The sequence below is a fragment of the Polyodon spathula genome, chromosome 6 (assembly GCF_017654505.1).
Source record: "Polyodon spathula isolate WHYD16114869_AA chromosome 6, ASM1765450v1, whole genome shotgun sequence".
Classification (NCBI taxonomy): domain Eukaryota; kingdom Metazoa; phylum Chordata; class Actinopteri; order Acipenseriformes; family Polyodontidae; genus Polyodon; species Polyodon spathula.
The window spans coordinates 9061647-9088264 of NC_054539.1; the positions used below are offsets into that span (position 1 = coordinate 9061647).

Here is a 26618-nt window from a genome sequence, read left to right on the forward strand (position 1 = left end):
CTTGTCACATAGGCTCTTTTACAGTCTACTTCAAAGCATAGCTATATATGGACATCTCCAGTCCACCTTAGACCCTCTTCACTTAGCAATAACAAGATGTGTGATGAAGGCTGAAAGAGGAAGAGAAGCATCCAGACTATATAAGTGTATTTCTTAATTTTGAACATTATAGAAAATAAGCTTCAAACTTCTTATTACATTGGTATAATCCCTTTTTAAGTCACACAGGTTAAACAAACACATGAACAAACAGCTCAGAAATATATTGTACATAAATTGCATGGGATGTAATTTTCCCACCACAGATGTACCAGCATACGGAATCAGGAACTGCCAGAAATTTCCCATTTTTCGAGAAGCAATGACCCACAAACTAAAGAAGTACTTCCTGTGTGTCTACATGCAAGCAATGTGGACACATTATCTGTCAGTCTGAACCGAATACCCTAAAATGCATTTTAATAATTGTGGTCCATTGTCTACCTATTATGAAAAGTATTATAATTCTGTAAGAGAATCAATCAAATAGTTCTGTTTTCTAATCTTTCCAGTAGTGTGTAACAGCTCATGACCCTTAACCCTAACATGAGAGCATGTATAGCACGACTGTGCTCAAGGTGTGTCGGTAAACAGCATTTTGAATTCATTACAATGTATATTCCTACTCTCATCCCAATGAATAAACAATGTACTGTATTCCATGGGGTGTGGTCACTTTAATTTGAACACCCTACAAAAGTGGCTAAGGGTTTTATTTACAATATGTCAGGCTGCTATTTATGCATGTACAAGTAAAGGGTTTGTACAAGTCCATGTGAAAACAATTGCGTTTAGAAGTCTCAGTATTAGGAAGAGTATCATAATGTATGTATTGCTATTGATATATACAAATACTGGAAAATTACTGAAAACAACGAAAATTACTATCTATATATATATATATATATATATATATATATATATATATATATATATATATATATATAGCATAGGCAATCCCATAGATAGATAGATAGATAGATTATCTCCAGATTATCTACAAATTGACTAAATCTAAAAACAGTTTTATGAAACACTTTTGAACTCCTACTAATAACACTTCCATGAACTCCGTGAAGTAGTTTTAACTTGTGTTTTTTTTTTAAATTGCACAGCAATACCTAGTTTGTTTGAGTGGCAAGACACTCTTTTAATCCTCTGCATTATCTAGTCTTTCCACCCATCAGTGTTTTGTCTCCAAATAAATAAGACAACAAGGAATGGCTTACCTGGCATGCATTCCTGAACATTTCTGAAGGAAGTACAGCTATGACGAAATGTTTTGCATCACCCTATAGAATGAACTAATTTTGCTTCATTTAGTAGAATGAAACTTGCTGGATAATATTATATTAACATTTTGAATTACATACTGCTTTGTAGTTTTCCATGTACTTAATGAAAAACTGTCAGAAATAAAAAAATGAAATCTATAAATAGATTTCGAAATCTAACAAGACATTCCGCTGCAGAGCCAAAAAGTAGTACATTGTCAGAATGTGGTACGTGTACCAAAACCTTACCTGTGTAACGTCACAAAATAGTACACTGTCAATGCTGTGACTGACTGCTGTACAAATAAGTACGAACAAGACCAAATGTAGTTCACCCACTGAATATATTTACAATTTTAGATAACTCAATTTGTTTCTCATCACTTAGTGACATACATTTGCTGAATTGTGAAAAAAATGATATTAAAAATAATTGTAAGGGCAAGCACAGTACACAGTGTACCACTTTTTAATGCGTACCACAAAATAACACACCACCGGTAGACTTTTGTGATATAATTCTGTAGTTTCTTTAATTACACAATGTTAAATAAAAGATCTAAATTATGTTTATGTAGGCTTTTTTTTCTTAATTACGTTTCAATCCTAAAATTCTAGGTGATGGAAACGTTTGGCCAGAGATGTAGTTTGACAAACACTGAGGTATTTGTCGGCAGCAGTGATGTGTATATACAGTATATAGCTGTATGCTAGCTGTCCCAATGTATACCACTCTTAAACATACGGTAACCATTTTCCACAGCTATTTCAAAGATTGCTAGTGAAAGCAGACTAGCTTTGCCATTACTTGATGTTTATAACTTCTGTCTACTACCAATATGCACAGCGCTCCACCTTTAAAACAGCTTAGTTAGGCGACAGTTAAGAAAATGATTTGTGATCCACATTATAATGAAAATGTATGTGCTAGTGAAACGCCATTATGAGACCAATAAGAGTTAAGACCATGTTGCCTAAGGTCTATTCACAGCGGATGCCATACAATTTGTCCTTTAAAATACTTTCACTGTGACACTTTCACACCAGTGGCAACAGGAGCACGCGATGAGATGATAGTCACCAGTGTTAATACAGCTGATAAAAATGTAGAATACGGAATAACTTTTTGCAGAATACTTATTTCAGTAAACATAAACTAATCATACACATTAGCTAAATCCAGTGCTCTGGAAATGGACTCCCAGATGTTCTCCCTCATCGCCCTGTTTGTAATTTTTGTGTCCTTTGTTATACAGCTCCAGGAATTTTGATACTGCAAGAATAACCTTTTTCACCAATGTTTCCTGAAAAAAAGCGCACAAGGGAAGCTGCCTGCGTTAATCGAGTTTCCCTGCAGTATGTTGACATTGTGCAGAAGTAATTTGAATATGTTGCCTGCTTGCATGACCCAAGGACAATCTCAAATTAAAATGTCTTATGATTTTTTAAAGGAATGAGGCACAAACTAAACGATGTGTAATATGACCTTGAATGATATATTACCTCATTATTCAGTTCTAGTTTTGTGAAATTGACTGTGTTTTCCTCCTTTCAAAAATAGGGTTTAGGAAGACTGGAAAAAGCTTTGACAACATGTTCCCAAGGTGGTTTTCTTTTGGGAAGGTGTTCTGCAGTTGAGAAGTTGGGAATTTAAATCCTTACTGAGCTTTTTTTTTTGTTTCAGAATTAAGAGTTTCACATTGAGATGAATGGGCAGATTCTGAAGAACAGAATGTGCCTGTCAACCAATTGATAATGTTGCTGTAAATGTTTAAATGTAAGAACAATAACCTGCTCATTGTTCCCATAAAAAAATTAAAAAAAAACATGTTACTATAATCAATATCTTTTATCTATTAGACAGTCCTTGCAAAACCACCTAAGTAACTTCCCTACAGGGAGTACAAAAGGAAAAAATGAACTTATTTTTAAGAAACCTATTTTTTTAAAAGAAGCTATACCACCTACTGTACTTCTTGTCCGAACCCAAGCAAGGTGGAGTTGTACATGGACGGGGAAAATCCAAGGAAAATTAAGAGATTCTTTGTGATGGGGAAGAGACCAAGATAAAGATCTCATGGCAGGGGCCCCCAGTGGCTCGTCCACTAAAGACACTGTGTTGCTGGAGAGCAGGTTCAGTTATACCATCAGCAGTTCTCTCATTTGAATCCTAGTTGTGCTGAGCTGCTGATCCTGGTTGGGTCCACCACACTGAGAGCTGCATAGGGGAGGAAAATAAGTCATCCCTGCTGATCAAAAATGGTCCATAGTTTTTCCCTAGTCAGGTTTTGTTGCTTAAAATGTCTTGTTTATCAAAAATGTCACCACAGAAGCACAGCGACTTGTACTTTGGGGTGTGGCAAATGGTCCTTTCTATAGGAGGCTGTGATTTTTTTGTTGGTTTTTTTTTGGAAGAAGAGAACAACAGCTACTGCTTTCAAATTTGCTTTGCTTTGTCTCGTCTTTTGACTCCTCCCATTGGCTTTCCAAAGGGATCCTATAAATAAAAGGTAACACAAGTACAGTGCCCCTGACACCTGTGCACAACTCCTCATACACACACCCGCCTCTACTCAGTAGCCGAGCACAAGAAGACAGTATGTCGTCGATTGCAGAGAAATTGGCCAAGGAGAGGGCACGAGCACAGGGCTTTGGAAGCAACACAAATGCAGTGAAATTCCTGCGACAGGACTTTGAGGTGCTCCGCAGGCAGTGTCTTGAGTCTGGAACTCTTTTTAATGATGACATGTTTCCAGCTAAGCCAGAGTCCCTTGGTTTTAAAGAACTGAGTCGATGTTCAGGCAAGACACAGGGTGTGGAATGGAAACGGCCAACGGTAAGATAAAGGGAATACATTTTTTTTGTTTGTTTTTTTACAGACCCTGTGAAATAAAACAAATGGATATGAGGTTTATAAAAGGCAATTACTGCCTTTGTGTGTTCTTTATTTACCTGGCAGCACAACAAGTGCAGTGATGAGTAAAGTATCCTGCCTGTGTGCAGGGAATTGAAACAACCTCAGGTGGTTACACATAGCATGATGGAGAATTACATGCAACAGTGTGATATTTCACTGTATTCACCGCTGTTTTTCAATGGGGACAACTTTTCAGCTGAATCTTAAAAAATTAAATGTGTTGCAAAATGGCCTCTTCGTTCCTCGGCCTTTTCCCCAGGTTACATCAGACTGTAAAAGAGAACCTGATTTTAACTGTTCCTCCTTTAAAGACAGTAGCATTATACAAATCTACTATTTAAATCTATTATAGAAATTATAATAATAATTATGATAATAATACTACTACAGTACTACTACTACAATTATTATTAATAATTAATACTAATACTGCTACTTATTCTACTACTACCAATAATAATACCATAGTCATGTTAAGAATTTACTATGGTGTGTCATGGTAAAGCATAGCACAATGTGTAGGAAAAATGTCATAAGGTAGATATGCAATTTACTACTAATAATAATGATGTTAACACTGCTGTCTTCCTGCTAGGCTTTTACATATTGACATCCTGTAGCAGAACAGCAGCACCCACTCCCTGACCTCTGTTTACCTGACTGGCTCCACCCCTGTGCTTACTGCTAGTCCTGAAGCAATATAAGTGAACAGGTACACTAGCAAGGTGTAGCCTAGCTAAGACACACACACACACACAAACACCTTTACTCAGCAGCCAGAGTGAGTAACCAGCATGTCAGGGATTGCATCTCACGTTGCCAAGTATAAGGCTCGAGAGGATGGCCATGGCACAAATGAACAGGCGGTGAAGTATCTAAAGCAGAACTATGAGGTGATCAAGAAGCGGTGTCTAGAGTCTGGATCTCTCTTCAGCGATGATACCTTCCCTGCTTGTCCAGAGTCTCTGGGTTACAAAGAGCTGGGACCGTATTCAGCAAAGACCCGGGAAGTGAAGTGGATGAGGCCAGTGGTAAGAAGCTGTTACATCTGTTAAGTAGGAATATAGGGGATTGATGTAAAACTGTTCTATGTATTGAATATTCGGAAATGTTTATATGCTGTTTAAAATTCTGAGAGATCATTGTAACACAGAAATGATGACTGGTAATAGTGGATTATCACACAAAATACATTAGGATTGTACCAGTCAGAGATGTTTATATTCTTAACATGTACACTATGCAACAGGTGCTCACTGTACAGTAATTGTAGCTTTACAAAATGTAAAAGGAACAAAAAATGAAATCCAGTGAACTCCAAATAATGCAAAACGCATTTTTTGTTGGGCATTAAAAAACAGCAACTGGGAAATTACCAGGCAAATAAACAAGCAAAAAAGCAGCCAACTGTGTAAGCTGTTGACTACCTGTAAGTCTCAATATGAGTGTTTGAAATTCAGTAGAATCTTCTTCTCCTGGAGAAGTTCCTGGATGAAGGGATCGCTCCCTTTGTTTTTCCTGTACAGTACAACTCCTACAGGGAGCAGCACTCAGTGGTATTGTAATGGGTGCACCTTGCATTCCAGAGGGAGTTACCACCTGTTGTTTCAGTACACAGCTGAGGGACAATGGGACAAGATGCATGGCCGGCACCATGAGACTTTCTCCTCTTAGTGATTGTGTAGTGTGCCACAAGATCACAAAAACAACATGACATTCCTGAATGTTAAAATGTAACAGGTTTATAGTTCATTTCTATTGTGAAATTATCCAATAAGGTTTTTAATGTGTAGGTCCAAGCCCAGACCTCTTTGTGTAAAAAGAAGGACCTGCTATCAGCCCTTTCTTTCTTTCCTCATGAATGCAGTTTCTTTTGTTTCTTTGGAACAATTCAGATGTTTCCATTTCAGTCTATGGTGCATTTTTATTCAAACTGACAAATAGCGGGACACGCACCCCTGATTTAGTGATTTCATAACTTTTGATAAGATCTTTATTGAAAACTCACCTTCTTGAAAGTGTTCGCCCAGAGTTTATTTATTTATTTATTTTACCATACCTAGTACGGGCTCTATCTGGTTTTTCCTTTCTTCTTTCTGGTCCATAGGAGGCTTCTATAGGGATTGTTGGTTAATTGGTTTGGCTTTTGTTGCAAGGTCAAAAGTAAAGAAATCCTTCTGTAGAATACACCTGAGTGAGGTTGAGTATGGAATCTGATGGTGTTGTCAGGTTTCAAATGGCTATAGTCTGAAGCATTTAGATCCTTTAATTACCAGGTTTAGCAAAGGTGGTAAAAAAAAAAAAAAAACAACCATTCCTTAGATTTAAACATCGGTGCCTTTTAGATGTTGCTTGATTTCTACTGACTTAAACATTTTTAAATTTATATAAGTAAATATACTTTTATTAAAAGAATTTAAGGATTACTTTGACGTATAAGAAGCCCATGACCCCATGAGCTTATGGTCTTGTGGATGTTTTCAATGCACACTCTACGAGAAGTTTCTGGCTTCCAGATGTGACTCCATTGCTAGAGAACATGCCGAGTCAAGATTTGGGCTTCATACTGAACATCAAAAGTGCATCTCAAAGTTCACTATATTTAGCTCTTATAAACTTCTCTAACGTGGAGGGAAGGGACGAATTTTGCATTGATTATGGTATTGAGGGTTGACTTCAAATGATACACTGCCCATGTCAGGGAAGCAGAAACTGATGGCGTGACTGATAGCAGTGCCTGAAGGTGTGCTTATTTGCTTTGCGGAAGTCCTGTTAGGTTATATCAACACCTGGAATGGGGCTGCTGGAAAATATGAAGTGGATTACAATCCCTCCCGGTCATGGAGTCTAGGGAGAATCCTGCAGCTGGCTTACTACTCAGTGATGTGCTTTATCTCTAGTGCTGTAGGGAGTGGCAGTTATATATCTTAAGGATGAGTAACATAGGAAAAGGGATTTCTCTTAACCTCAAACTATGTGAGTCATTGTCATAGAGAATTTTTTTTTTCTTTCTAAGCAAATATGAAGTAAATAACATTGCATCACATTCTTACACCCACATGGACACGCCACTGTGTATCATAACAATATTGTTAAAGGTTTTAGTCTACCTTTGTATGAAACACATGCCTCCTACTAATTGCACACAAATGTTCTTAAGAAAATTACATATAATTTGCCCAATGGCTGGACTGTGTTTCCATCTCCACCATAAAATTGAGCTGCAAAAAATTACCTTGAATGATTTTAGTACTGAATAGGTGATGCCACATATTTCTTCTGAACAGTTCTGCCACTCCGGTCACACACGTCAATTCATTTTTTGTTGGCAAGCCATTGAGATGTGCTTCAAAATGATATAAATGTGGAAAAACACTAAGTCAAAGATCATAAAAAGGGGCAAGCTGGGACACCTTCTCGCCATGTGGGGCTTGTGAAAGGCCTGGAAACCCTTTTTTCTCAATCCTACGGGGAATTATGTGTCATCTACCACAAATAGAGGAAACACCTCAATTCAAACTGGTCAGCTTGAGCTGGAATGACAATGATACTGTATGTGGAAAAATTGACAATGTTGATAGTCCTTGGTTACTTAAATCATACATATTTCCTTTTTTTTTGTTGTTTTTTTTTCAGTTTTCGGACTGCTGACTTTCATATTTCATATGGACTCCTAGGGCCTCTTCCTTAAAGCTTTTTGGAGAGACAGATTTGCAAGGAGTAATTCCACCTGCTTTCTTTTTTTCTATTTTTTTTAGGAGTTGTGCTCCAATCCCCAGTTTATTGTTGGAGGGGCCACTAGGACTGACATCTGCCAAGGAGCCCTGGGTACGTCTAATCCCATCTTCAGCTGGTCTTTGTCAGTCAAACCTAGTTGCTACCGTACATTTTGCCCTATGGTAGCTTTTCTCACAAGAATGATAAAGGTTTTAATGACATTTTGGTTCTTGAGTGATAATCTGGGATTGTATTGTTAGCCATGCCATTGTAATGCACTTTGTATAATTTACAGTTGTAAAGTTTGGATTTTGATTCCATCAAAATCAGATTTCTAACAGTGCTGCTGAATCTATTCTTATGTTGGGATTTATTATTATGTGGGTTGCAATTGGGTGTATATGTGTGTGTGTGTGTGTGTGATGTTTACTGTATTGAATTGCTGTGGACATTATGCTTTGCATTATGTAGCATACTGATACACTGTGCTTGGTGAAGTCATGAAAACATGCAGCTTCCAGATTAGATCCCACTTGAGACTTTATTTTTTTAATTGTCAAACTATTTTTTTGTTGTTGTTGTTAGACCGAATATGTCAGAAATCATTGAAATGTTCAGTGGCTTTCAGCACCCCCACTTTAAAAATGGTTCCAGTGTCACTGGTATCAGGTGACATGAAGGTGGTGAGTTTGCATAACAACAAAAGGAAACCTTATCTTGCTGTGTAAATAGAAACAAGTAATTCACACCTCCTTGTCATATCAATACTCCTTAGCTAATCAGCTCATTATCTGAAAGCTGCATTGCTATATCAGTTGATCCAACATTGTTTGGAACACTTGCAAGCTGCTCCCAATATTATAATTCCACAATTCCCTTTTAATAAAAGAACATCTGCTTTAAAAGCAAGATCCCTAAATGGGAAGACGCGCATGAAGGATTTCCATGTATAACAGTGAGTTCAGTTTAGTGATATAAACAGTAGCAGATCTATAAGAACCCAGTGTTTCTTTTCCAGTTTATATTCATTAAAAATAAATATCTCCCATGACATCAGTATGTTAAGTGTGCCGCATTTGTAAAATGTGATTATTAATAATCAGATCAGTATCACCAGTCATTGTTCATTGTAATGTAGAGAACAAAGCCCACAGTTCATTAGAAACCTTTCAGAGGATTTAGAAAGCATTTTTAAAAACTCATCTCCCCAGTTTGGAGATTCTGGGTTGACTCGCATAAAGCGTTAATCTATGCAGAAAACACAGCTGCAGATACACACACACACACACACACAATACAATAAAGGGGTAATAGAAACAAATAGAAAAAAAAAAAAAAGATTTTGGTAAACCGGAACCAAATTTGTAATAAAATGATTTTTTAAATTTTTTTATTACAAAGTATTACATTTTAAATTACATTTTTTTAGGGTCCTTATTAAAATAAACAGCGACCCCCCTAATGCCCTGATCTTGCTCGTCTGTCTGTCTCGTGTGTGTGTGTGTGTTTAGATCGTTAAAATACTCGTTATGTGCTGTGCCTCTGGGGGGGGGGGGTGGTTTGTGCAAATGAAATATTCCTCTGAGCTAATGAATTTCAGACATTACTGTTCAAAAGCACATGTTCTGGCAGCAGTATACACAATATAAAACTTCTCAGTTGAATGCACCTTTTTGACAGCATGACCGTCAGTGTGATCGTGGGCAGCTGTAGGGCGTGGCGTAACAGTGTGACTGCATTGCGCAAAACAACAACCTGGCTGACTGTGATGTTTTGCTACTGACCAGTCTGTAGTTTGGTTATATGGAAATACCTGTAATCTCTTCTTCCACTCAATTTCACCTCCACCCTCCTAGTGGTTAGATGAGTCCCATTTCATATGAGTGACTCAGCTTCCAATACAGACAGAAACTTTAATCGTTAGGTGTAAGTCTAATGCAGTCTCTTAAATATTGCCAGAAAATAATTATCCACAACCAGTACTATTCAATCTTTTTTTAATGAAGTACCAAAATACTAATAATAACACAATCTTTTTGTCCATTTTGTAAACCAAAGACAATGCTGTGCTTAGAAAGTATTCAATTAACACTGAGCAATGACAACACATCATTCTTGAACCTTTCTGTCAAGGCAATCCTTTGCGCCTTTGTGTCTATCTTCAACTTTGTAACTAATAATATGTTAAAAAAACTAAAAGGTGCATTGAGGGAGTGTGCTTATTTATATAAAACAATGTGCTATATGAATCATTATATTAATCCAGGTGCAGTACTTTATCAGTCTGTTTGGTCTGGTGTATCCAATCTCATGAACAGCTGGTACCATATAATGTCAAGACACAAAGATACATGCATATGTACTTATGTCCAGTCTAAATATTTACTATAATGTCAGTATACTTGCAGAACCTGTTGTCAGCCACCCTAGCAGTGACTAAACCAGGCAATCTGTCCCTTTAGATAAGGTGTGGTAACATTCCCATCACAGTGAAAGCCAGTGCTATTCTCTCTACACACAGAATCAGTGCTTTTGATTGTACTCTTTGTTCCATAGGTCTGTCACTGTTCTTTAAGATCGCAGCACTTGGCCTCTGTTGGAAAAGTTTGCTTGTATGAAGAGTTGTTTTCTGCCTTCTGTTTTGAGTTATATATTGAAACTGTCTGCAAAACAAATATGGAAAAAAGAAATACATGCTGTATAAACATTCTTGAAAATATTTAGTATAGGTAGGTTTTTTTTTATTGCAAAGCAAACTAAAAAGCCTAGGTCTTGTGAAAGAGCTCTGAAACAACATAGGACTACTTAATGGTAGATTTAAAGTGAAAAGCTTGATAATCATACACATAATTGTTTATTCAAGGGATACTTGATGTAATCTACCTTTCGCTAATATTGAATTTCTTGCCTGACTAGTATCCTATTATATTATGTAGGATTTGCTATTGCTGTTTCCGCATAGGTCATTATTTGCCATGCTTACTAACCATTGTAGCAAAAGGCTAATTGTGGTGAGGTGTGATGGGGAAGCGTATTATTGTTGCACTGTGTGCACTGAAGCTTGTGCAACACTAATGCGCTTCCCCACTTCACTTTCTCACAATTAGCCTTGAAGAGTCATTTCACAAGCCATTACTGATTGAAAAGTTAATATATAACACTGTAGTTAAACTGCTGCATCTAAGCAGAAACAACAAAAGAGAATAATAGAACATGTGAAACAGGAAAACTCTGCAGCAACTTATTATTAATGTCACACTATGGACATATGTGCCATTATATGTTACATATACTATGTTAAATGAAGCAAATGTTTGCCTATAAAAAGCATACATATGCTATGTATAAATTCAATGCAGTTATTTTGCAAACTTTGCTGGAATGTATATTTTAGGGAATGGATTTTTAATAAACTTTTATTTGAAAATGTATTTCTCACGTTTCATATTTTACATCCTTTTAATATTTGTTTAATAACTCGACTTTTCATTCATATGTGCCTCCTTCAGGTGATTGCTGGCTCCTAGCAGCCATCGCCTCTTTGACTCTGCAGGAGGAGATCCTTGCCAGGGTCGTTCCCAGCGGACAGAGCTTTCAAGAGGACTATGCTGGAATCTTTCACTTCCAGGTCAGTGGATAGAAAGGGGAAGGGCTTTACTGGACATCTGGAATACATTCTATTGTAGCATCCAGCGCACTTTTCTTGAAAGATCACAAAGTGTGCTAAATTACCTCAATAAAACTAAATTTCTGTCAACATGTAATATCACACAGTGTCTGATTAATAATAATTTAACAGCTCATCGATGATAATAGGTCTACAGTATTTTGTGAATATATTTCTAAAACCAGACCAGGTTCTTGCATAAAGTATAAAATAATACAAGGAACTAGTTTATCTAAATAGACTGTTAGGTAAATGTTGTAATAGATGTGTCTAAGATACTAATAGTTTGCTTATATGTTTCCTGCTTTCAGTTCTGGCAGTATGGAGAGTGGGTTGACGTGGTGATTGATGACAGGCTGCCCACGAGGAACGGAGAGCTGCTGTTTGTCCACTCAGCTGAAGGGTCAGAGTTCTGGAGCGCTCTGCTGGAGAAGGCCTACGCCAAGTAAGTAGGCCTCTGTGGTGTGTCACTTGTGGACAAAAAACCCTTTAGGACAGGGTTGTATAGGAGACACGTACAAAAGAAAATGATAAAAAAATAAAAAAATTAAAATCACTTTGTTGGCCTGCCAGCCTAAAAGTCCTACCCTGATGGTAAACAAGCCTCTTTCTTCCCATTTGTTTGCTTTATTCAAGCAATTCAAAATGGAAAACTTAAATAATGGGAAAACCTACAGCTGCTTTTTTGTGCTTTTGTGCTTTCAAAATAATAGTGTAGGCATGACTGTATATAGCTGGAGGACTGTGCTGCAATAACATACATCTGTATATAGTTTATCACAGTTGAACAGGTGTGTTAGGAGTCAGGTGTGTTAAACTAATGCCCACACTCACCCAAAGACTCAATAGGTTGTGTGTGAACTCTCATTGACTAGAGTCTGATCTCACTGAATACATCCAATCTTTGAGGTTCCAGTTAATGTCACAAACCTCAAGGGTGGTAAAATATCTTACGCATTATCTTCTTGTAGGTCTTGGTTTGATGTGTAAAGGCAAAGCACTTGCTGGTATGAAGTGTAGAAAGTAATTGTGATTTCCACTCGGATGGTTTGTGCTCAGGGTCAATGGCTGCTATGAGGCCCTGTCTGGGGGGTCCACCATTGAAGGCTTTGAGGACTTCACCGGTGGCATTGCAGAGACGTACGAGCTGAAGAAAGCCCCACCAACCCTCTTCAAAATCATCCAGAAAGCCTTGAAAAGAGGATCCCTTCTCGGGTGCTCAATTGATGTAAGAAAAATAAAACAGAGACGATAGATTCCTATTGCTTGCCTAGCGTTTCACAGGGCCGTGCCTGTAAATATCATCTCCCATGGTTTCAGAAACAGTCAACCATTCAGCTGTCTGAATGAACTGTTACTAGCAAATCAAACCCTTTATTAACACTCAATGATTTAAAGTCTGTTTTCTTTTGTTGTAGTTCAGACTCGTTATTGTTGAACCACAAGCACGCAACCTACATGGTACAAGCAGTTGTTTATCTAAAGCATATCCTGGATTAACCAAACTATTCTCAAAACAAAAAAAAGGGGGACCAGAATTAATGTTAATAAAGTTATATACATATTAAAATTGATTTAAAACACTGGTTTACTATACCAAAATAAAAATGAACAATAATAGTTACAGTAAAGTATTTATCATAAGTTCTGACATCAATTTAATTTGTTTCATTGTGTTAAAATTTGTCTTCTCAGTGCTTTTGATTTCACTATAATTTATTATAGATGCTTTTTACAGGTTTTTAATGGCTTTCCACCGACAATCTCGAAGGTATATATTTGCCACCTGTTTACTCTTTTGCTTGATCAAGCTTACAAACCATGCTCTTTGTTTTGCAGATCACCAGTGCCTACGATTCTGAAGCTGTCACCTCTGAGAAACTGGTGAAGGGACACGCTTATTCCATGACTGGAGCCGAGGAGGTAACACTGGAATTTAATCTGCAATAATTCTTCTACAAGACCGACATCCAAAGCAGACTGATTTGCTGTCTTGGCTGAACTTATTACACAATGTCAGATTTTTCATAGTGTGGAGCAAAAGCCATGAAACACAAGACCAACAATACTTGGCTTGGTGCTCATGGCATTACTGCATTGTGTCTCAAACAGGTCATCTATAAAGGGCAGCCAGAGAGGATTGTCCGGATCAGAAACCCCTGGGGTCAGGTGGAGTGGACAGGAGCCTGGAGCGACAAGTAGGTTTTACAGTTATGAATGATGATGATGATGATGATTACTGTAATTTTGTTTTACAAACTTGATTAGAGGTAGCCAGTAAACATTAATAAACATATTATAAGTCATTCTAACCTAAATACAAAACAGATGAAAACCTGATATTAACTAACTCAATCTGTTTTATATGTTTTAAACATTTCAAATACTTTTCATTGACATAGTACGAGATCTACACCCTCATAAGTGTATTTGCTGCTAATTTGTTCCAATGGGGATTTGACTTATGATAAGAAACACAATTTCAAACTTTGCTTGTCATTGGAAATGCATTTTTTGGTTATTGTATTGTAACTGCACTGTATGCAGATTAGCCATGCTTAGCTAGGATAAATCCAAACCACAGCGATGTTTAAATGTATGAGCAGTACCTTTCAAACTGGCATCACTGTATGATTGTGAAATAGCTGTAACCCCTTGAACAGTATTGAACAGAAGACCCTTTCTTTGATAGCTCAAGGGAGTGGGACTATATCTCTCCTGATGTGAAGCTGAAGCTGGATAATAAAGCAGAAGATGGAGAATTCTGGTAAGGTGTTTTTTTTGTTTGTTTTATTTACATGTTTTTTCCTTTCTAAATCTATTCCAGTTCCATTTTCATAGTGGAACCAATGTGTAAAACCAATGCCAGAATGAAACTGTTCTGTCTCAAGTTGTGTTTTCTGGAAAGTAACCAATGAACCAACATAAGAAGTTAGGAAGCATTTTATATAAATTGTATTATAAAAATAACTTAGTGCATGGTTTGCATCAAGAGTAACATTTAAAAAGCACATCTGATGTTCAGAAACAGGAAAAAGTGAAATTTGCTTCTCTTGTATTTCCTGTGGTCTTGTGTTTTATTATGCTTCTTCTGGTTCTGTTTAGGATGTCCTACAGGGATTTTTTGAGCCATTATTCCAGGCTGGAGATCTGTAACCTGACCCCTGATACCCTGAGCAGCGATGAAGTCCACAAGTGGAGTCTGTCCCAGTTTGAGGGGCAGTGGAGGGTGGGCTCCACCGCCGGAGGGTGCAGGAACTACGCTGGTACAGTATCGCTCAAGAACCTCATCAAACATGCTCTGATGTTAACATGCGACATTGAGTCAAACCTCCTGATTATTGTGTATGCGTAAACAGCAACGCCATGCAGCTTCACAATTTAAAAAAAAACAAAAAACATTACTGGCTGTGATTATTTTCCTCAAGAGAGGTAATTGACTCCTGTTATCTATTGCTTTCCTCCAGCCACCTTTTGCTCCAACCCCCAGTTTGCCATCAAGCTGCTGGAGGTAGATGATGACCCCCATGATAATGTGGCTGGCTGCACCTTCCTGGTGGGATTGATGCAGAAGAACTGCAGGAATGAGAGAAGACTGGGGAGGGACCTGAACACCATCGGCTTCGCTATTTATAAGGTATTGTTACAGGTTTATGGGAAATGGGAATGTATGAGGGTCCATTCAGTTGATATAGATATGCACCACCCTTTTGTCAACCAAACAGGCGTTTTACATATTTTTACAGATAGAAATGCATTGCAGACTTGCACGCACTGTTAGATAGAAATGCACTGCAGAGACTTGCACACACTGTTAGATAGAAATGCACTGCAGACTTGCATGCAGTGTTAAATAGAAATGCACTGCAGACTTGCACGCACTGTTAGATGTTTGATTTTTATAATATGAAAGTTGGTGTCAGCACATTATTTAGATGTGCTATAGTTTAGATCGGGGCTGTCCAATCACAATTCTGGAGAGCCATTGCACTGCAGGTTTAACATGTGAAATGAAATCATTAACTACACTGGGGCCTGGATTAAGGTTTATTTGGAGCATTTAAAAAATGTAGAACTTGGTTGAAACAAAGAGCTGGACTGGAAATGACAGTACATCTTTGCCCATGTATGGTTTAGGTTTGTTGAAAAAGCCTCGTGGAGTGTTGGTTATTAGAAAAACTACAATAAAGTATAAAGTAGTGTTTGCGGTATATTTTAATATAATAACACACATTTAATTTTTTATTCCAGGTTCCCGATGAGGTATGTAAAGTGATGAGGACTCAAGACTTGAATATGGCAATTTGCAAGTTGTACTGTAACTTACCTAGCCAAGAAAGTGAAAAAGGGATCAGCAGTTAGCAACAATTAGTACTCTGTATTTTATGCAATATGGATGCTGACTTTCATAAGAAATCTACATTTATTTGTGTGAATGTGTTATTCAATGTGAAGATTTGTGTTGTTAAGTTGGATCCCAGGACCTTTCTACCTACCTGTCTATGATAGCTAATATATTGAAATGAAAACATGCTAGACAAATCTGTTATGCCAAGTTAGCTGACACTGATGTGGAAAATTGAGTCTTAAATCAATGGCACTATTTAACATTATTAAAGTGTATAAACTGATTTTGTATTCTAAGTGACATGTAAAACCTCTTATTTATCTTTTTAACATATTTACAGATGCATATACACAAAGCAATTTTGCAAAGTTGTTCCTGCTCATGTATGTCTTCTAACTTGACAGGATTGTTTTTATAACACAAACTAACCCTCACTTTGTCCTGTTACGTTTTCAGCACAATGCAACTTTAACAACAGACAACCCTCTGAAAGAGTTAAAAAGATGTGTTACATATTCTTTGGTACAATGCTCTACTTTCTCCCTCTTAAGTCTTCTTACAAAATTAAGAGAGAGAGCAGAGATACAGTAAATCCAAAAAAGGTGGAATAGAATTTTATTGAAATTAATATACTTACCCCCCCTCCCCCGGTGTTAATTCAGTACAAGGGTCGCAGCAACATCCGCTTGGGTCCTGACGTCCTCTTGAGGCAGCCTGCTGTAGGCAGGAGCGACACTTTCATTAACCTTCGGGAACTGTGCACCCGCTTCACCCTCCCGCCTGGCGAGTACGTCATCGTACCATCAACCTTCGAGCCACACAAAGCTGGAAACTTCATCATGAGGGTCTTTTCTGAGAAGCAGGCTGAAGCAAGGTGGGTGTCAACAAGACTGGGGCTTACAGTAGCTAACAAAATAGTTCCATACATTTTCTCTGCCATTCATTAATTCATTCATTCATTCACCCCTTCATTATATAGGAGTCATGTGTGCAGTTTTGAGAGGAACACATTTTTTAGCAAACCTGCATTTTCCTTTTATAACATGGTATCTGGCACTGCTCAGGGTTCAAGAAATCTGTTTGCAAGCTATGCTTTTAGACTCTATCAATTCAAAGGGGTGGGAAAAATGTCCTATTCTCCTATTGATTGACATGCTTTAAGTCAGTAACATGCTTTTACCTCGAAGACACTGCTGGGGCGAAATGCCCAGGGAAGTAAAGCAGTAACCGTCTTCCTGGATGTCATTGCTTGCAAATAGAGATTTCTTTAACCTTTAACCATTGTTGCTATAGCGTGTGTTTTTTGCACATTTGAGGCCCATGTAGCTAATGTAAGTGCAACACGGGTGAAATTACTTTAAAGATGTTTAGGTGAGGCAGTGAGTCAATACACTAGGCATTTTACCTGTGAGGGGCTGGGTTGTATTCTCAAGTAAAATGAATATGGAAATCTAGTTCCTCCAAACCGGCCCTTAATTTTGCATTATTGAATGCCAATAGAGCAGTGTTCTTCACTGATTTTCAGAGGGAGGCCACGTTCTCCGATAAGACATGAGTGTAAGGGCCGCCACACTGCCTTTTTCACATTTGTGTATTGTCGGGTGCTGCACATCAGGGGCCGCATTAAAGTCCACTAGGGGCTGCCAGTGGCCTACAGGCCTTGCAATGAAGAACACTGCAATAGACTGCTCCCTCACCCCTATAAACACATTTTAGAGATCACATTAGTTTCATCTATCTATCTATCTATCTATCTATCTATCTATCTATCTATCTATCTATCTATCTATCTATCTCTATCTCTATCTATAGAGATAGAGATCTCTATCTCTATCTATATATATATATATATATATATATATATATATATATATATATATATATATATATATATATATTCATTTGTTCCCTTTTTTGCAGTCACATGGAACATGATATTGAAGCAAATATTTATGAGGTAAATCATGCTTTTTGTTCTTTTTCTTATTAAAACACTTACTTGGTTAAAACTATTTGAAGCGTCATAAGTCCGATACACCATGTGCAGGTGTACTTTGGAAATTTAAATCACAATAATTGTGTCCTTGTTATAAGGCAGCCCTTTGTGGTTCAGCGTGGTTCAGTCATCTCTCCCATGTGCACCATAATTAAGTTGATCACACGGCTTCCCTGGGACAGTTTGGCACAGTTCATGTTTATCACATCATTTAATACAACGAAACAAATAAATAACAATATAAATGTTCTTCTAGATAGCTGGATCTTAAAAATAAAAAAGGTTATACAGCACAGGGATATACAGGGTTTGAAAAGCAACTTCAAGGGATTTGCATACAAATCTTTTGTTTCTTCACTTAATTCAGGATATGTAGATATTTCAAATGTATCACCGGTAGAGAGTGATTAGGAAGACTGAAATAAAGTATACAAACCAAATAAATCAAATAGTTTTCAACCAAAGAAAAAAGATGAGGGCAGAAATGTATGTTAAAGGATTGCTTAGCACTTCTTTAACACAAAGTAATTCAGACCACTGCCCTGTAGTGGCAGAATGCCTACAGCACATGAGTGTTTGCCTGCTGTTGGATATTATACCAGCTTCAAAACAGGCCCCCCTCTTATCAATATGGTCGTGAGTGTTTATGTAGTGTCTGTACTGTGCAAGACGGTTGTTTTGCTTTTATATCATATGCAATGTTTGAGATTATTACAAAATCTAACCCTTTGTCTCCACAGCCTGAAGTTGATGAAAATAGAATCGACCCCCGCTTCAGAAAAATGTTTTTACAGATATCAGGAAGCGTGAGTCACACTAACAACTTGTACTGTAAGGTATTGCTGGTGGCTGCTGATATTCAGCCAGCTGGCAGTTCTTCTTTGGTTAGCAGGGAGGTGGAATGTCCACTAGAGAGAGATGCTGGTATGTTTTTATTTTAGCATGTAAGACAACACATGCATAATTCTTCATCCAGGGCTGTGCTGGTACTCATTCTTGTAATTGCACCACTTTAAGTAGTATTTATCAGCATGTATTAAATAGGCCCATTCATTAATGTGTTGATTTCAAAAACATAAAAAGTTGTCCTTCCCTCACCTTTACAACTGAGTACCAATTAACTTCTGTATTGAGGGTTTTGGAAGCTGATTGTGAGCACATTTTCCACTGATCTGGAATTTTTACTGCTGTACTGAAAATATTCATTGTCAGTTTACAGCTTTGGCATGGCGTGCAGCAGAAGAAACATCAGTGCCCCGGATGAGAGGAAAATTTGCTTCCAATCGGCTTTTAAAACATTCAGAAGTGAATTGCCATTGATTGGAACTCAACTTTTCTTGTCTTGAAATCAACACATTCATTAATGGATTTATTCAACACCTGCAGATAAATACTTATTAAAGATAAGGGTTCATATTAGAAATATATTTTTTATTTCTTGACAGGATTCAGAGGTGTCTGTCTTTGAACTTGTTACCATTCTGAACAAAATAATGGCACAGCGTAAGTACATATTTGGCCTTTTAATTAATTAATCATTTGCTTGGTTACCCTCTTCCTCAACTAAGAACACTGCATTGTACATTTAGAAGCACAGGGTCCTGTTGACAGTATTTAAAGAGTTTTTTTTTTTTTTGTATTCATGAAGCTGTTCTAAAGCAGTTCTAGATTGTTGTTACCTTATTTAACAACATTTATAGGAGGTGTTAAATACCAACATTTTTTAAATAACTCCCCCTAAAGAGGAGATGTGATCAGAGAGTGGAAATAGGTTGGAACAGAATAGATCCACCTGCACTTTGCTTTGTACTTATAACTCATTAAAACGAAAGCTTTAAAAACTATGGGACATGTCAACTGGAACAATAGTGTAAGTCGTATCTCAAATACAAATCTGGGAGGTGAAATCAGTTTTGTTTTGGTTTTGGTTTTTCAGGATCTGACGTCAAGACTGATGGCTTCAGCGTAGAGACCTGCCGCCACATGGTCAGCCTGCTCGATGTATCCTTTTGTCAGCTTCAGGGTTTTCTTTCTCTTTCTTTCTTTTTATTTAAACAGACATAATAAAGGAGTCTCTGAGGAGAATCTGAGTTATTCAGGGTTGAGTTCTTGGCTGTGCCAAGTTGGCATCGTCTCTGGGGATCCCACAGGGAGCGGAATACGGTACTCTTTTTCTCGGGAAAGGCATGCAACTGATGCCCTGACAAATTGGAGTTTGTGCAACCTCCCCACACGCATGTAATCACCTTATTACTATTATTGTTATTATTATTATTATTATTATTATTATTATTATTAGTAGTAGTAGTAGTAGCAGTAGTAGTAGTATTTTTTATCTCACAAACCTGTAGGCCAGACGTACAGGCTGAAAACTGTTTCCCTTTTGAAACGACGTGGTACAAAAAGGCTGTGTTTTGGTAGCCGTGGTCCGTGATCCATATTAATCACATTTTAGTGGCCTGTATTTTGCAGGCAAAAAAAAAAAACCTAGGTAAGTTGCATCCATTTCAGTGATCAACAAACCCTGCAATAAACACTTAAATTCTCTTGAGATGTTATGAGGTGTTGCTGCAATGAGGGGACAGAATTTTTCTTAATCTGGGAGAATTGGGGGGTAAAATACAAAATATATATATATATATTATATAAATTATATATCTATATATATGTGATATAATATATATATTATATAAAATACTGATTTTATGCTCTCAAAATGTTATTGATTGGTCAGTTGGCAGCTATGGAGACTAAGGTCCTCTCTCATGCAGAACAGCGCTACAAACACAAGCAGTGGTATTATGAGCTTCTCCCAAATACCTGTGCAATAACTTGTGTGCTGTTTGGTTATTTTGTGCATGAAAACAATGTTTCAAAACCTGAAATAAAGCACTGGTACTCGGGTAAATGTGCAAGCTTATATGTGCCCCAGAGGTACATTTTAATTGTTTTTCCACTTTTTTAAAAAGTTTTTTGGGCATTTTTTTGTGATCATATCAAAACAAAATGCTTCTACCAGCGAGCCACAGTGACCTTAACAGTCTTCAGAAAGATGGAACTGGTAAGCTAGGCCTGGTGGAATTCGCCACCCTGTGGGAGAAGATTAACAAATACCTGGTAAGGGTTCTTTCAGGTTCCTATAGCTAAACAGCACCCGAGAGAGAAAAACACGTGCTGTACAGCAAATATATTTTGCAGGGATGGAAATAAAATAATTCTATTGCATAGTAGTTTCACCCCTTCTATGTTTTAATTTGTGCTTAATTAGCCACAGTGTATACAAGGTAACAAGCTCAGGTGTGTCTTATTAAACTAGTAAAACCAGGAATGTGAGTCTTATTTCCATTCCAGTTTTGAAATCCCAGTCAAGAAAATAAAAATTCAACGTGGCCTTTCTCTGGATGACCCATGCATGAGCTACTAAGTTATTTATACAGGGCCAACGGTCAACCGCAACAAACAAAACTGAATGTTTCAACCTGGGAATTCCCTGATGCTTGCAGTAGTCCAGCTCTTTCGGAGTTAAACAGTTCAGTGGTTTTGAATAAAAAGTTATACAACAATTTCATAGTCTGTCCTGATATTATGCAGTTTGAAGATGTTAGAGCTAATCCAACTGCACATAAATGATAACAACTCTAACCGGTTTTCATATGTACAGGACATCTTTAAGCGTTTCGATTCCGATCAATCTGGCTCCATGAGTTCCCATGAGATGCGAGGAGCTCTAGCAGAAGCAGGTACAATTATTCTAGGAAACAGATCTGTTGCAATATCACTTAGAACTCATAAACTTGCCTTGAAGTACTGTGTGCAAATACAGAATATAATGTTTACTGCAGTGTACTAAAGTGTGTGCGTGTGTGTGTGTGTGTGTGTGTGTGTGTGTGTATGTGTATATATATATATATATATATATATATATATATATATATATATATATATATGGTTGAAGGCTATATTTGCATCCTGAGCCATTTGAAAAAAAGGCATAATACCACAGTAGTGATGTCAAAAAGTGATAATTCCTCTAGAGGAAAATATACTTGAACTTTGACCCATTCGACTACTTGAGTCCATCACTTTCAATTCAAACACAAAATGTGTCGTTTTTAATCACTCGACAACAACACCCACAGTACAGAAATGTTCATTAATGATCAACGAAATGAGAATACTTTAAAAAAAAAAAAAAAAAATGATGTAAAGCTGGTACATTCATATCTCAGAAACTGGAGAGGAACAGGAAATTAAAACAAGGTAAAGGCAATAATCCAAATAAAACTGAAGCACTAACGGATAATGACATAGAACATCTGTACAGCACTGAAACACTACGTTAAAAAAAAAACGAACTGTGCTGCTGAACCTCGTCTTCTTTAATATGAGCATCACAAGAGTATCCATGTAGCATAAAAAAAAAAAAAAATGGATGGGCCTCTTCAGCGAGTTACAGGAACACAATTCCATCGGGTTTCTGTGACAGTTTATAAACTTGACCTTCGGTCTCGTAATTTATGACGTCACAGAAACCCTAGATGAAATTATTTTTCTGTAACTCACTGAAGCCCATCTATTATTACATATACAGATGAACCCATTTTATATCACCTTGATTAATATCATGCCCCATTTATTATCATGATTTTCCAAAAATCACTTGCCATGCACCTTAGGTTCTTTGAGAAATGACCTCTCTTAATATCATCTCACCAACCCTCTTATTGTCACATTTTGTGCAGCCTGTCAAATGCTGCGTGGGCAGTCTTAACAGGATACAGTTCAGTTACAAAACACCAACGTTACCAACTTTTAACAGTCAATCTTATACAAGTGCACACAAAAAAACACCAAGCGCAATGCCTAGTTGATAGCTCTCATCAGTCAATAATTCATGCCTTTTGCAGATAATTATACAAACTGCTTTGTTCCAGTTAATAATACAAAACGTATATTATCCTGTAGGAAACTATATACATTTGTTTAAATGTAAAGAACGCCTAAATGTACAAATATTAAATCACTGCTCTTTAATTCACCATTAGTTTTCTTTTTTTTTCTCGCACTCTTATGTGCTGTCATAGGCAAAAGTGAAACTTGGTTTATATCATGACCCCATTTTATATCATGAATTATGACAGCACAACAATCATGGTGAAAAGTAGTTTTCTCTCTTGCTCTGTCTCCCTCTCTCTCTATCTATCTATCTATTTATCTATATATACTTTTTAAGTGGTGTGTAGAAGAGTCCAATATGTACATGGGAATAATACACAAACTAATACTGTATTCAAATATAATTATTCCTCTAGGTTTTCGTTTAAACAGCTCTTTGATTCAACTTATTGTGAGCCACTATGCGGATGACTGCTTCGCCATTGATTTTGACAACTTTGTGGGGTGCCTGATTCGACTGGAAATGCTGTTCAGTAAGTTTTATTTCTTACTTTTATTGAAACTCGACTTGTTTGGCTCCAACTTGATGAATAATACAAGACTAATACAGGATAATACAGGACATGGTAATACAGGACTAGGGGCCCAGTTTAGGTAGCCTAAGTGTTAATATATGCATCACAATATTTTTTCCTGAGCTGTGAAGTTAAATCCCATGTTTTTAAGATTTGGAAATGCAGTGATTGCTTTACAAGGGTTCATATCTCGGCTGCCAGAGTGCCCTGACGTTCCCTTACAGAGTTGAGGCTGAAGCCCTGGGCCTTAAAGACCCAGTTAATGAGGTTATTGATTGGTGTGAATCCCCAGCTCCTGGAAACTCATCAGCTCATGTTTCACCTGTTGGTCTGCACACCACTAGGCAGGGATTTAATCTTTGGAACTCCAGAACACTGCACAACAAATAATGAATACGTTTGCATGTAGGCCAATACCGATCTGCATTCCCAATACTGAATATTCTGAATTTCAATGCCAGGCATGTACATCAGATATTCAGCATCCAGCAGGATGGAATACCCTCTTCAATACCGAGTCCATACACAAAGTGAAACTTGTGTTAATCTATTGAATCGGTGCTCGCGTTCTGCTCATTCTTGTGTCCCGACACCCAGGAGCATTAAGGTTGTTTATTAACAAGCTGAACATCATGGAAGTGACAGAAAAAAGAGACTACTTATATCCTAAATACTTTAAACAAAATGAATGTAATGGCAATCATTGGGCACATCTTCACAGAGCTAAAAAACTATTTTAGGAACAAAGTTGTTCTCTCCATTGTGCTTTGCATATTGAAGCTCAGTCTGCAAAATATTCACCATAAATACCATTTCACTAAATATAAGCAGCTGGTTAAATGTCTCTAATACCAAAGTCTACCAGAACTATGCTTTTAATATGAGTTAAAGTGCATTACATGTTCAGTATCTAGTACTGAGCATTCAGAATACCAATGCCAATCAGAATTCCAGAATTCCAGTACTGATGTCATGTAAACAGTGCAATCGGTATTCATGTAAATGCAGTCATTGTCTCTTACCTCAAATAGTGCATCTTTGATGCATACAGCCAAATACCTTGGGATAACCCTACTTGTAAAAAGCAAATATTACTGAAAAAATAATATTTAGAAAGAATTGTATTTGGCACAATCATTCTGACAAGTGTTAAAAATGATTATTTATTCATCATTGATGCTTCTTGGCTACAGATTGAGATTTATATTAAATACATGTTGTTATTTTATTTTTTATTAACAGAAATGTTTAACACTGTTGATCATAATGAAAGTGGAACTGTGGAACTCAATATTAACCAGGTATGTAAATGACAAAATACAATAGCCTGTCTTTTCAGGTTTGTATGTAACACTTGTTTTCACATGCTTTCTGCAAAGAATGGGCACACCCTGTTATGACTTTGGGTTTATAAGTTTCAACAATGGAACTAAAAAAACTGAGGCCAGGGGCTTGTTTCTCAAATATCAACACACGTCCTTTAGGACCTAAATCACATCACAGCAGGACAATAATTTGAACTGGAGAAAATGAAAGTGATAGGATAGAGGAACCCATGACTGTGCTTATAATCAAACTTTAGTTTTTATTTAGGTGTTTCCCATTTAGCACTAAAACTATTGCTAAATACAATTAACAAATTGATTCCATTATGCAATAGATTTTATTTTGCAATATGTTTTATAGTTGTGCAACAATTCTTTTTTTTTCTTCCCCACAGTGGCTGTCCCTTGCGATTTAGTTAACTGTGTTGACTATTGGAGAGGATCTCTTCTGAGCACCTTGTAGACACTTCTCTCCTTGTCTTTTTAAACCGAGGAACGCTTTTTTGGGAAGTGAAATTATCACTAGCATGTTTTTATTAAAAGACACACATCCCCTTAGTAAGAAAAATAAGCAAAAAATTGGATTAGTTGGGTTGGTATGTTTGTTTTTATTTTTAAAATAAATTGTATTTAAGCAACACAGTAGTAAAATAAAAGCAGATTCCTTATTGTTTTCAATTGTTTAAACTGATGTCAGAGGCACTGTATCCTAGACTATGCATGTGGACTTGGCCGTTAGTAAGGTTGCTTGTGGCAAGATTTGTGCGAACAGTAACTCTGAATTGAATTCTGTACTCTCTGTTTTTCCTGATACTAGAAATAAATAAAAGGATTTGGCATTTCTCTGGGGTGATTCTTGCTCTTCAGTTACACAGTGCTTCATTGTGTTATGTATTAAGAGTAGCAAAGTATTCGTTTCTGAAATGTACATTTTCTTAACTTGTTATTTTATGTACAGTATAGGATGTATATATTTTGGTCCAAATCATAAGCAATACATAAAACATGTATTCAAATTGGTCCTGTGCCACTGACCCTACCACTACAAGGTTATTCAAAGTGATGCCCTTTTTTTACCCAATGTCGTTTGCTTTGAGGGCTTATGTTTGGTGTACCTTTTCTTACAGGCCCCAGAACAAAAGATGAATTTTATTTATTATTCCACTTTCATAAAGTGACCTTCTTTTAATGATTTATTTTGATCCGCCACTATTTTCATCACTTGAATGGACCATCTCCTTGTGCTGCATTTGTCTATATGACGGCTTTCTGTCTGTCTTTAGATTTAGAACAATTTACTGATTTGCAGAATGGGGGCGGGGGGTCATAAGGAGAAACCCTGTTTATACGTCAATCTTACATTGTGAACGTGCAGTGGATACCGTATAGGTCATCGTGATCAACATTTTCATGATACTGATCGCTCCAACTTTAATTCACAGCACATATTTTGTAGATTTTATATAGGTGAAGCCAGAAATATCACGCACTATACTTTGACACCATTCTCTAACTACTGTATGTATAATGAATTACTTTTTTTTTTTTAGCTATGAAAACAAAACTCTATAGCGAATGTAAATATTCATGTTGTTAGAGTTGTTGTGCCTATAGGCTATACTGTATGCTTAGAGGTAGTTATGATGACCATAGTTATAAGGTCTACAACACACTCTATGCAGAAATATTCTTAGCACAGAAATTGCACACTCTGTGGGGGTGTGTTAAAGGCATTGGCAAAGAATCATATTTTAGAAGGCAAAGCAAATGTCAAGTACTGTGAGCGCTAAGACTATTATACACTCCCTTATACAGTAGTGGAAATGATCATTCGGACCTATCATAAGCTGGGTGTGCATGGAAG

The 26618-nt window shown here is 37.0% G+C and overlaps 1 protein-coding gene across 2 annotated transcripts; it reads left to right on the plus strand.

The window, feature by feature from the left end:
• The first annotated feature begins 3619 nt into the window (after positions 1–3619).
• LOC121316798 (calpain-2 catalytic subunit-like) lies at positions 3620–25353 on the plus strand. Of its 2 annotated transcripts, none has more exons than XM_041252003.1 (21): positions 3620–4149; positions 7989–8058; positions 11457–11575; positions 11926–12059; positions 12674–12842; positions 13454–13537; positions 13727–13812; positions 14307–14381; positions 14720–14880; positions 15082–15251; positions 15866–15877; positions 16625–16836; positions 17883–17919; positions 18699–18764; positions 19404–19461; positions 19895–19959; positions 21007–21075; positions 21620–21698; positions 23271–23387; positions 24672–24730; positions 25150–25353. In XM_041252003.1, the coding sequence occupies exons 1-21, from the start codon at positions 3913–3915 to the stop codon at positions 25168–25170; spliced, it is 2100 nt and encodes a 699-aa protein (XP_041107937.1). In that variant the 5' UTR covers positions 3620–3912; the 3' UTR covers positions 25171–25353. The 2 variants fall into 2 exon arrangements, with proteins under 2 accessions (XP_041107937.1, XP_041107938.1); XM_041252004.1 differs by lacking the exon at positions 3620–4149 and adding an exon at positions 4892–5261.
• Positions 25354–26618: the final 1265 nt, after the last annotated feature.

What these genes read in the sequence shown, in the direction of transcription:
- LOC121316798 (XM_041252003.1), top strand. Translation starts at nt 3,913, where the DNA reads ATGTCGTCGATTGCAGAGAAATTGGCCAAGGAGAGGGCACGAGCACAG. An exon ending in TTCTCGGGTGCTCAATTGAT is followed by an intron (nt 12,843 to 13,453) that starts GTAAGAAAAATA and finishes TTTGTTTTGCAG; the next exon opens with ATCACCAGTGCCTACGATTC. An exon ending in TGGAACTCAATATTAACCAG is followed by an intron (nt 24,731 to 25,149) that starts GTATGTAAATGA and finishes TCTTCCCCACAG; the next exon opens with TGGCTGTCCCTTGCGATTTA.